Below are 12,847 nucleotides of genomic sequence, written 5' to 3' on the forward strand. Positions count from 1 at the left end.
GGTTTGTTTTGCATTAACTGTAGGGTCTATTTTTTTTTAATGAAAAACAAAGTACAGTTTGTAAGGGTCCAGTATCTTTAGTTTTTCAATAGCTTACACATTTTCATAGTAACAAGGCTGTAGTATAAGCACTCCACACCTCTACTGGACAGTGTCCTTTATTCCCATGGATTAAGATAAAAGGATAACCATCAACATTCAGATCAATAAAGATTTAAGTTGCCCAAGCACTAATAAATACCCACTCCAACATAAGTATTTGTATGGTTTAAAATTAAGTTTTCCAGTCTACTGTACTCGGTTTGTTTACATTTAATTTGTAAATATCGGTGACACATACAGTGGGTAGTTGCTGCTAGTAAAACAGATTGCAAATAACCATTTTAGGTTGCGATGGCAAGTAGTCTTTATTTCCCAGAAATAAATCAAAGGCTATTCCACCAAACTCAATTTCATTTAATACCCAAGTTCAAACACTTTCTTCAGACACCTTCTGATTTTTGTTAACAAAAAATAATCCCCAAAAGGAATCTGGATTATTAGTTATACATTTCAATTAAGGCACAAAACATTTTTTTCCCCTCAATTGGGAAACACACAATGGTTCAGAAAAATCTGGCATCCTGCCCTTGTGTCCCTGTGACAAACATCAGAAGGATTCTTAGCTCAGCGTGCTTCTCCCCTCCTCATCTGTATGAGGACACTCTCTCTGGACACAATCTATGCGTGTTAACATGCACGTGAACACCAGAGCTCTTGCCTCTTTTTAGTGAACTTAACACAATAGAAAAGTCAATCTGTCAATTCTCTACACACATTAAATATGTCACTCACGTTTCTAAATTCCATTTTAACCAAAAACAAAATACAGATATATCCAACTTAATTTGGCATATATTATTTATTTGTATCAACTGTGTGGTGGCAAAGAACAAAAACAAATGGTCTGGCTGGAGGATTGGTGCAGTTCTCTCAAACAAATTGGTATTTGCTACAGAAAAACTACATCTTGTAGAATCCTTTATTCTTCTAAATGCAGTCTGAATTATCAGGACAATTCATAATACATAGAGCTGCAATTTATTCTCCATCCAGATTATATATCCATATATTATACTACCCTGTATGGTTTAATAACTTAATTTTCAGATTAATTTCTGAAGGACAAACAGACCAATGCTGAAGTGCCATAATGACATTATATATATATATATATATATATATATATATATATATATATATATATATATATATATATATATATACACATATAGATAGATAGATATATAGATATACACATGTGTGTTTATATATAAACTAAACATCACAAACTTGGGAGTATGTTCAATGTAGATGTTATAAAGCTTGTTCATCAATACATACATAAATGTGCAAACCTCTGTCTGCAAAACACCTGGTTTCAGGCCAGGAAACATAGGCTTTTCGATTCCCAATCCTACAACTTGGAAGTGCTGTAGAGGTCATCACAACCCATCCGAGCTATAGTCCTGAATGCTCAAAGACCAGAGCATCCAGCAGAGAAGACCCACACTGCCTAGCTGTGACACATCCATCCACCACGACCAGCAAGTCAATTATTTAACTATGCATCTGTGTACCTCTCCCTCCCTAACCTCACTCTCTCTCTTGCTGGTTTTCTCCTCCTTGTGCTATCGCTCCGCACTCTGCTCCTGGTACCCCTCCGTTCTCATGTCATTCAGGCCCAGATCGTCATTCTGCTCATAGCTGCGCTCATACCGTTCCACCTTCATCTCGGGGTCGGGGTCCGGGGCGTACACATTCTGCAGACAGACCAGGGGCTTCAGACAACACGCACACACAACAGAAATGCATGCTGCAGTGGAAGTCTTTTATCATGTTTTCCTTCTTATTTAAATATGTTTATGTTTAAATGTTTTTTTTTTCCTAACCGAACATGGTTCCACTAACTGTCTGATTTATTATTATGGCCAGGCTATCAAATGCAAAGGTTTGAAACTAAATTAAATTATAATAAGCAATTTTCCCCACCCCCAATGCATAATCATATATATATATATATATATATATATATATATATATATATATATATATATATATATATATATATATATATATATATATATATATAAATAATGTCAGGCAACCTCAAGGTGTGCAAGTTAAAAGCCTGTACCATACTCTGGCCTGGTAACTACATGGTACTTCACCTGCAGATAGCTGTTCCCTGCTGGGTCATCTAGAATGATGTGAGCATCCATCTCTCCAGCCATGATCTACACAGACATTAAATTAGGTGGCAAAATTTACCAACACAGAAGAAATCATGTTTTTCTCTTCCTTCTTTTTTATCAGGTTTTGTGAAACGTGAAAAAGTTAGTTTTTATATTAGTAATTTCTGTTTTGGAAGTACCATAGATGGGAGTTCAAGATACATATATTTTAAGTTTATATACATCTGTGTGTATACATGTATACAGTGAGGGAAAAAAGTATTTGATCCCCTGCTGATTTTGTACGTTTGCCCACTGACAAAGAAATGATCAGTCTATAATTTTAATGGTAGGTGTATTTTAACAGTGAGAGAAAGAATAACAACAAAAAAATCCAGAAAAACACATTAAAAAAAAAAGTTATAAATTGATTTGCATGTTAATGAGGGAAATAAGTATTTGACACCTTCGACTTGGTACTTGGTGGCAAAAACCTTGTTGGCAATCACAGAGGTCAGACGTTTCTTGTAGTTGGCCACCAGGTTTGCACACATCTCAGGAGGGATTTTGTCCCACTCCTCTTTGCAGATCCTCTCCAAGTCATTAAGGTTTCAAGGCTGACGTTTGGCAACTCGAACCTTCAGCTCCCTCCACAGATTTTCTATGGGATTAAGGTCTGGAGACTGGCTAGGCCACTCCAGGACCTTAATGTGCTTCTTCTTGAGCCACTCCTTTGTTGCCTTGGTTGTGTGTTTTGGGTCATTGTTATGCTGGAATACCCATCCACAACCCATTTTCAATGCCCTGGCTGAGGGAAGGAGGTTCTCACCCAAGATTTGACGGTACATGGCCCCGTACATCGTCCCTTTGATGGGGTGCAGTTGTCCTGTCCCCTTAGCAGAAAAACACCCCCAAAGCATAATGTTTCCACCTCCATGTTTCACGGTGCGGATGGTGTTCTTGGGGTCATTCCTCCTCCTCCAAACACGGCGAGTTGAGTTGATGCCAAAGAGCTTGATTTTGGTCTCATCTGACCACAACACTTTCACCCAGTTCTCCTCTGAATCATTCAGATGTTCATTGGCAAACTTCAGACGGGCCTGTACATGTGCTTTCTTGCGGGCGCTACAGGATTTCAGTCCTTCACGGCGTAGTGTTACCAATTGTTTTCTTGGCGACTATGGTCCCAGCTGCCTTGAGATCATTAACAAGATCCTCCCGTGTAGTTCTGGGCTGATTCCTCACCGTTCTCATGATCATTGAAACTCCACGAGGTGAGATCTTGCATGGAGCCCCAGACCGAGGGAGACTGACAGTTATTTTGTGTTTCTTCCATTTGCGAATAATCGCACCAACTGTTGTCACCTTCTCACCAAGCTGCTTGGCGATGGTCTTGTAGCCCATTCCAGCCTTGTGTAGGTCTACAATCTTGTCCCTGACATCCTTGGACAGCTCTTTGGTCTTGGCCATGGTGGAGAGTTTGGAATCTGATTGATTGATTGCTTCTGTGGACAGGTGTCTTTTATACAGGTAACGAGCTGAGATTAGGAGCACTCCCTTCAAGAGAGTGCTCCTAATCTCAGCTCGTTACCTGTATAAAAGACACCCGGGAGCCAGAAATCTTGCTGATTGATAGGGGATCAAATACTTACTTCCCTCATTAACTTGCAAATCAATGTATAACTTTTTTGAAATGCGTTTTCACTGTATGTATATATCACTGTATGTAGATATAGTTCGCATTCTATCTGATTACAAACCTCTCCCGAATAGTTCCTGTACATTAATACCACTCCTCTTGCACAGCACTTTTTCTTTCTACTCCAGTCTTAATCTCAAATTAAAAACTAAACAATACATGCCCACATTACCCAGACTCACCTTTTCTATCTTTTGGCCAAACTGCTGCAGTTTCATCTTCCTGTCTGGAGTAGAGCTATCGCCACAGGTAAAAGGGTTTTTTTCTACAATCTTTAAAGAAAGGAGGGTAAATGATATACATTTAAAACACTACAGCCCAAAACAAACAGCTCATCCAGAATGAAACCATGACAAAACATATCAGCAGGAAAGCTGTGTAAATGCACACTATATTAGGTTGAAAAGTCCTGCATTTACAGAATGTGTCACAGAGACTATTAAAATATACAAGTGCAGCTTCACACAAACAGCAGCCCTGCCCGGCGGACTCATGCCGGAGAAACACCCCTCCCAGGAAACCGCAGGCCGTCCTCGGTGCAGGACAGCTGGCAGGCATGTGCGGATGCTCACCAGCTCTTTGATGTCTTTGAGAAGCCCCTCCAGCGTGGTGAACTTGCCCCCCAGCACTGCCATGCCCAGCTCAAACTCCAGCTCTGGAATAATGATGCTGCAGGTCTCCGACTGCATTCAACACAGACAGAGATGGACAGTAAGATGTGAAGTTAGCTGTGAAGCCCCCAATGTACCCAGTGCTTTCTTAATAAACCCATCCCTACAGCACTAGAGCCCTAGCTGGAAAATGCTGGGTTCTGCTCACCCAGAATAAAATGGGTTGCTTGAAAGAGAAGGGGGTAAATCAAACAAAAATCACCTGCTGACTGACAATCTCACCAGAGGTGAATGGTTGTGTCTGTTAAAGTAATGTCTCCTTGTGTTCTCCATATTAGATCTCTCTCTTGCTGCACATTTTATACAAACTCCATTCACAAAACACAGCGTGTTGAGTGGGAGGAGGTCGAGCGGTAACATCCCTTTAAAATCTAGCAGAACTGTATACACTGTAGCAATGGAGCAGGCTGCTGGAAGCCCGGTGGAGTAGTACAGCTCTCCAGTTCTGAACAGAGCTGCAGCACCCCACCCTGTAGCCTCGCAGCAGCAGAGAGAGGGGGACATTACCTTGAGCAGGTCTCGGGACATATCAGAGGGGTCCGTGAGGTGCAGAGTTATTTTGGTTCCCAGGTCCTCCGTGGCTCCCCCAGATTTCACCTGGGCAGCAAGACAAACAGTTGGGCTCTTATGAATAACCTACAACAAGCTGACAACAGGCCAAAACCAGGCACAGAGGTGTCATCCACAGTAAGGTTTACACAGAACAGTACGAACGGGAAGCTCACCTCATTGGTCCGGTGTCCACAGGTGTCACAGTTGGTGGCCATGATGATCACCTCCTTGAAGTGTGGGATTTCTAGCAGAGACAGTTAAGGAAGAGAAATCGGGCAGCTTCATGACCCTAACACCGCACGCTAGGCCTCGCTGCATCCGCAACACAATACTGGATCCATTCCACACCCAGTGCCACAACAGAACACACCAGCAATCTTGAGCTGCTCAATTCAGAAGGATACGAACTAACTTCATGTTGGTAGAAGCAGGGGCGTTGCATTCTGGGCAATTGGTGTTGAACTTCAACACCTAGAGGAGAAAAGCAGACTATAAATAATCTACTTTTTTGGTTATTATTTTACCCACCTCTCTACTCCCCAATCTCCCCAAGGTGGGGTATCATCATTTTTGACTTTTTTCAGAATTCAAAACCTGTTACCAAACAATAATAATAATGCATTTAGAGGAGAAATACCATGGTACATAGGTGTATAATATATGGTTGAATCCAGGTACATAACAACAGTGTCTCTGCATTATTAAGGCCATAAAAAACATACACTGAAGAAACGAGAGACAAGCTATTTTGTACAGAATTCCCCAAGCTGGGCGGGCACCTCTGTGATGTGCAACTCTGTAGGGCTGCCACCTGACCCACAATCCGGGACACTGTGAAACAGGACGGGGTTCAAAATTAGCTGCTGAATTTAAATAAATGTACGTGTTAATTATCCCTATACTTTCACTAAAATCAATCCGGTTGCTGAATGACTGACTGTGCAACAAACAAATCATTCAGATGATCAGTTCAACACCCTGCCTCCGAAATGCCGATCAATGTTGGGAGAGTAATTGCATGTTATGGCAATTTAATAAAGTATTTAATAATACAGTAAACTACTTTAACGTCATCGTGTCTGCATATGAACAAAGTAAATATTATAATTAATAATAATGAAATACAAAGCATATTGTAAATATATTATATACATTATGATTATTATTATACCATTCTTTGCCATGCACGATAATTAAGCACTTATTAATTTTAGCGAAGGTGCAGGAGCTAATTATCAGGTTGTATTCTCTCCGTTAAGGAGTGTCTCAAAAGTGTCCCATACAACAGCACCCCACCGCATATTAAACAAATCAAATAAAAAGTGTATACGTCATCCTGCTCTGCTGTATCTGATGTCAGGGACTGGGAGTGAATCGTCCTCCACATCAACACTTTCACGCGAAACATCCGACCCAGCATCATCAATTTCCCTGTCATCCGCCATTGATTTAAATCCCTGAAATACCTGATGTGACGTCACGCACGCTCGCTCTCCCGGGTACAGGAGTCAGAGGTACCAAAAAAAAGGCTATTTTTTCCCCTATCTTATAAGCAAAAGAAGTGATTGAAACTTTCAGGACATATTTAAAAGTATATGTCCAACTTTAAAATAAAGATACATTTGCACACGATTCCAAGACAAAAGCAAATATTTGACTCTGCTCTTCCTGCCACTGAACTAATGAAAAACAAAACTAACTCTTGCAGCTGGTCTTCTGTTTTAAGTATCAGTCACCTTACATTCCACATGCCTACCCAGATATTAACATCCAAATTACTGAAGACCATAATTCTGCACAGAACACTGCTGTGAAAATGCACTGTTCCCCCTGAGAAAGGTGCTCAGTGATGTAACACACAAACCTCATTCCTCATGCTTTCAATGTCGCTGGAAGGCTTCTCCTCCACCTCTGCATCCTCTTCCTGAGCCTGCAGGCAAACAGTCATTAGAAATGTGACTCACAGTGGATATTTTACACTCGCTCCAAACCTGAGTGAAATTGTTTTGCACAGCATGGAAGACAAACATCTTGAAGAATGCTTTTGCATACTATCCGTTACGATGACATGCCATCACCATATTCTGTTTCAAATCTGCAGTATAGTGTGTGTGTGTGTGTGTGTGTGTGTGTGTGTGTCCATGTCTCACCTGTATTCCCAGCTGTGCATCCTGCTGCCGTGTCCTCCAGTAGTTGGTCACTGTCAGGGCCTCATCCTTCTGGGGGACAAGGGGGTTCTCCACAAAGCTGTTCCCCGAGGGGTCATCAATAACCTGAGTATAATAAAAATCCATCGAAAATCCATCCACACCAACACAAAATACAGGGGTGTGTGTGGAGAGGGTTGGGACCACTGGAGAGACAGGCCAAAGAAGTGCATAACACAAACTGTTGCATAACAGCATTACTAAAAGTGTATTATCCATGCAATTTATGTTATCCAATGATTACACTGGAGGCAAACAACAGTAATAAAAAGGGACAATGAGTTGCTTTTAGGCCCTGCTAGATCCCTCCCAATACCATCAGACACACCACACTGGCACTCCAGCATTGCATACTCCAGCACTGACCAACACAGTACAGTTTGGCAAGGGCTTCAGTTACTATTGCCGCAGGACCATCGCACAGGCCTGGAAGATCACTAGGGTTCAGCTACGTACCAGGGTAAAAGGGATCTCCACATCTTTCAGATTCTTCAGCTTCTCAATGAACTCGTCGATCTTCAAAGACACCTCAGGAGCAGTGGCCTACAGGGACACAAACGTTTGGGGGTTCAGCGTTTGCTGGGTATAGACACTACTAAGCTTTACAGGCAGGGATAGAAAGTCAGCCCAGTTGAAGGGGGCAGTTGCTCGTAAAATGAGCTCTTTGCTCCACTAGGTTAAGGATTTCAACTATACTCCATCTGTTAAGTGCAGCTGTACACATCTCCCACCGGCGCAGCTCTCTTACCTTCCTTAGCGGCTGGTCCTGCTCCAGCCCAGCCACCGCCCGGTCAATCAGGCCCTCAATGGTGGACAGTGCTGTCAGGGGACACAAACCGTCTATTAAGCAGTGGAGGTAGCTCACTGGTCATGCCACAGAATGAAAGATCATGCATGCAGCCTGTGTATTTGAACAGGTATGTGTGCGTGCGTGTTCCAAACCCAAGCATTTTCAAAGACTACTGATCTTGTTAGTACAACCGGCCCCAGGTGTTTTTCCCTGCATAGAGTTGCACAATTTCACCGTTAATGCTGATGGTCAAAAAAATAGTTTTTCTCACTTGTGTCTGATGAAGTCTATTTAGATATCACAACAGAGGTACAATTTGAGTAGGGGGATATAATTGATGACAGATAAATTAAAATAATCAAACATTCATATCTAATATCAACGATCCTCATCAGGAAGATCCTTGCAGAAAACAGGATCGGATCCGGGCTCACTGGATGCGGATCATGAGAAAGCATTGTACGAAGCAGATCAAGATGCGCTGATCCAATTTTTTTTATCCAATTATTAAGCAGCGCTCATCAGTTTCTGGTGTGGCTATTTGAACGTCTACGTCTCTAATGACACAATGACAATCATAGTCAGAAAACTATACTGTGCTATTGCTGACGAGTTTATTAATGAATTAAGCTTAGTTGTTCACCACGTTTCCCAATGCATGTTAATGTCAGTCTGCTTATTGTTGCCACTGGATCCGACACTATCATTTGTAGTCTGTCATCCGAAAAGTTGTATGTCAAGGACAGGGCACATTGCATCCATTAAAACTTCACAAAGTACACAACCTTTCCAGTTTCTTGCACTGCTGTACATAACTTTAACTCCTCAACTACAAAAATATTATTATTATTATTATTATTATTATTATTATTATTAGCCAATCAATTTTATTTATAGCATGCTTTTCTCATACCCAATAGTGCTACAAGTCAAACGCTCAAAACAGACAAGATCAAATAGGAAACAGCAGTAGCAACTTAAAGAGTATTTAAACAAAACAAAACAAATATATATATATATATATATATATATATATGCAACCAAGAGATCCTTAAAAGCTTCTTAAAAAAATAAATGTCTTAAAACTATGGAGTGTTGGGGCATCAAAGTGTTGCACAGCTGTGGAGCTGCTACAGTCGGCTCGGTCACATTTCGTCTTGAGTTTGCAACAGTGAGTGCTGGAGAAATAAGGGCTTCTACATTATTGTTAAAAAATTATGTACATAAAAACCTAATCGCACACAAACTACACCTCACCATAAAGACACCAAAGCAGGATGCACAGTTCAACATTATATCGTTTATTTGAAAGTGCAAATCTTTGTAAATAATGTAAGTCACATTTGTGTTGTTTATCTGTGCTTAACCAGACTTCTGCACATAGATAATACTACCTACTATTTGCCGAAATCTGTCGGTTGCAAAATATCTCAATGCTAAACGCAGCTTCAAACATTTTGGTAAGGCATGACTGCGCTTGGATGTATGTCCTAAAACAGTATCAATTATGCCTGTGAGGTTTAATATGCTTCATGCTGTTCATCTATACTGCTTTCATACATCTTCCTCACAAAAAACGGTCTGCGTATTTGATGCCGGCGAACTAGATGAAGTATAAAGAGTTCCTGCATTTTAAAAAGTCGGATCAAGCTCTGATCCTGCTCAAAAGCAGGATCATTTTAGAGCTCGGATCCGAGCTCATATTGAGCCCTGATCCATTTAGTACAACACAATTGAGATCGGATCCCGTTAGTACAACCTGCCCCTGGAGGAGACACTTACAGCCCTTCTGTGTGTACGCCGGGATCTCAAAGTCCAGCTCAGGGATGCGAACCGTGGCGCTGTCTGCCTTCACCACCTCACGGTTCATATCCTGTACAGGCAACACACAAAGCAGCTGAACCAAGTTGCCACTGAAACCACATTTGTTTTTGTTTTGTATTGTATTGTATCGTAGACAAATCTATTTGATAGTCATTTTACATGTGAATCAAGGGACAAAGATTAAGTTACAGGTTTAAAAACACTCAAAATGGTAGGATGAATAACAGACCTGGATACAAAGAAAAGAACTACAGAGAGAAAGTAACTTTTCTTTTCCTAACAAGGAAAAAACACATAATGGGTGACATATCAAATAATGCACATTTTACATTTTCTTTAGTTTGGTATTGATTTGTATGTTTGGGCTATATTTCTTGTATTTTTATTTTTTAAAAGTGGTGATACATCGAACAAGGCGTTAACACTTTATGGCCAATGCCCTGCGCTACCTCTTTGGAGCGGACGCTGAGGGTGTAGCACACGCCCTGGTCCTGAATGCGTCCGGCCGACTGGATCTCTGTGTTGTTGAAGTTGCAGTGCGGGCAGGCGAAGGAGCTGATGATGATCTCCCTGAAGAAGGGTATCTTCGTCAGTAGTAGTCTAGTGGTGCCCTGCAGGAGACAGGAGGAAAGGGTGGTGTTGCAACAGTGATACCTCTCAGAGCTGGAGGCCACAGAACTCTCTCTCTAAACTACTTATCAGTGGTGGGAACTGGGGCACTGCCCTTTCTTTGTTTCTCCTTGCCCCCCTACTTACTTTCTCTCTCTCTCTCTCTCTCTCACACACCTTTTCCCGTGCGGGGTTACCCACAGAAACTGCAATAATGCAAATCCCTAAACGGCCTGCACCAACCTCCCACACACAGATCTGACAGCACACCCCAGTGCCTCCACTTAAGTCCCAGATGCCCAGGTCGCAAAACAGAAACATTTGCCTTCTCGCCCGAATTTGATACAGACTCTGGTTCAGACTGTTTTAAGGTTATACAACTCCACACTGCGGTAACACATGTATGCCCTGTTCTTAAATGAGCAGGAAAACATGCAGACACATTTAAAATACAATAATTTGTCGTTGGCTCGTTTTTTCAAATGAGCAAACTTAACGAAAAGGGGAAGGTGACGTCATCACACACTCACACACATACAGACTGGAGGTACACATTTTATTACACATTTCCCATGTATTAGTAAGGGGCAGGGTGTGTGAAACGCCGCTACCTACGGGCAACCACTGCTGAACTGCACCACGATACATACATTTTGATAGCAGCTCATACACAGGCTCTCCATTTCCGTCGGCTGCTGGTCGTCGTCATCGGCGTTTATCTCCTTGAAGACGGCCTCGCCACCTCGGACTGCTTCTTCTGCGATGACAGACATGGCAGTCGGGCTGTTTTTCAACGGTACAATGACAGAATAAGGTGTCTGGAGACTGATACAGACGTAGCTTCAGCTCAATTCTAGAGACTTCTGCGCTAGTTTGAGCCAACCCACGTTGTTGCTCTTGAAACCGGAACCGGATGTGTCCCTCGGTTCGCCCCGCCTCTTGCGTGTTAAGCACACTCTATAATGTACTTGCTATCTATGGCTGCCGACCGTGCGGCCATCTTGAGTGATAATACGATTTGTGTACTGCAAATAATATAGGTTATAACAACACAAACCGCATTTAACGAACACACATACGCTTTTCAAATGTCCTGCCTACATAGGGGCTACATTTGCCACTAATGTTATTAAAAGAGAACATGCAGTCTTGTTCTCTTGCAATGTTTTGTTTGTTAATATTAATATGAATATTAATAACTGGCAGTGTTTTGCAGAGTTCATTCATTCTTGGATTCTTTTGTTGTATTATTATTAGGGGGGCTGAGAGAAAATACAAAGGGGCGACTGATGGTGTTTTGTCGGACTGTTTGACAGCGCCGCTACTTCATAATCGTATACAAAGTATTGACTAGTTTTGAAACTGATCTATTTATAACCACACATTGTTATTATTTTTTGTAGATATAAAATAAATTTAAGTTTTTGTTTTTGACATTGGCAATATATTTGTAATGTATGAATAACGGTAAATGGTCTGGTGTACATGGATAAAACTGACACCACAGCTTCAAAAAATAAAAAATAAAAAAAATTGTCCGCTGCAAGATTTCATTAAATGCCATGACATAACTGAGAATATACACTATTGAAAGCTCTATGGGAATTATTGCACAGTTGGAATTGCAATGTAATATTATATACAAAATATGAAGCTATATATATTGGGTTGTATGTAGTCTGTAGCCGACATAGTAGTACAGTAACAGTCAGAGGTGATTCTAGGGTATGTGGGGGCCCAAGGCGGGGGGGGGGGGGGGTTACATTTGGGGGCCCCACCTCAGGCCGGGGCCCCAGGCAATTGCCTAGGATGATTACCCCCTTGCGACGCCCCTGGTAACAGTAGTGTGCATGCCAGTGAAGTACCGGTATGTTAGTGCACTGTGCCCGGGCAGGGCTGTGGCTCAGCTCTGAGCAGGAGCAGTGTTGTGCTGCGGTGTGGGAGGCAACCTCCACCTGTGCTTTACATCCGATATTTTCTTTACGATAACTCAGACAACCGTTGTATTAAATGTTTCGTCTGGATAATAGGTTTGGCTCTTGCTTTGGGGGGAAAGTGCAATGGGAAATGCAATTTAGATTTAGATATGTATTTTGTGTCGTACACAATATTGTCTTGAGTTTAAATTGAAATATATTCACAAATAATACCTCTGAAGAAGAAAACATTATCGACTATGGTACCTAAATAAATGTAGCATTATATCGTAAGTCACCCTGGATAAGGGTGTCTGCTAAGGAATAAATACATAAATACATACATAATAACACGATTAGCATTAA

The 12,847-nt window shown here is 41.5% G+C and overlaps 1 protein-coding gene across 1 annotated transcript; it reads right to left on the minus strand.

Moving 5' to 3' along the window:
- Positions 1 to 1,460: 1,460 nt before the first annotated feature.
- Positions 1,461 to 11,485, minus strand: zpr1 (ZPR1 zinc finger). The gene is made up of 14 exons (XM_066707778.1): positions 11,216 to 11,485; positions 10,406 to 10,567; positions 9,915 to 10,005; positions 8,091 to 8,161; positions 7,799 to 7,885; positions 7,286 to 7,408; positions 7,000 to 7,065; positions 5,540 to 5,606; positions 5,309 to 5,379; positions 5,091 to 5,180; positions 4,485 to 4,595; positions 4,095 to 4,184; positions 2,211 to 2,276; positions 1,461 to 1,802 (listed from the first exon to the last, which is right to left on the minus strand). Exons 1-14 carry the CDS (start codon positions 11,336 to 11,338, stop codon positions 1,671 to 1,673), a joined length of 1,350 nt encoding a protein of 449 aa, XP_066563875.1. The 5' UTR covers positions 11,339 to 11,485; the 3' UTR covers positions 1,461 to 1,670.
- Between the last annotated feature and the right edge of the window lie 1,362 nt (positions 11,486 to 12,847).

Source organism: Amia ocellicauda, chromosome 1 (genome assembly GCF_036373705.1).
Source record: "Amia ocellicauda isolate fAmiCal2 chromosome 1, fAmiCal2.hap1, whole genome shotgun sequence".
NCBI lineage: Eukaryota > Metazoa > Chordata > Actinopteri > Amiiformes > Amiidae > Amia > Amia ocellicauda.

What these genes read in the sequence shown, in the direction of transcription:
- zpr1 (XM_066707778.1), bottom strand. Translation starts at nt 11,338, where the DNA reads ATGTCTGTCATCGCAGAAGAAGCAGTCCGAGGTGGCGAGGCCGTCTTC. An exon ending in TGTCCCGAGACCTGCTCAAG is followed by an intron (nt 4,596 to 5,090) that starts GTAATGTCCCCC and finishes TGTTGAATGCAG; the next exon opens with TCGGAGACCTGCAGCATCAT. An exon ending in TCAAAGACATCAAAGAGCTG is followed by an intron (nt 4,185 to 4,484) that starts GTGAGCATCCGC and finishes CTTTCTTTAAAG; the next exon opens with ATTGTAGAAAAAAACCCTTT.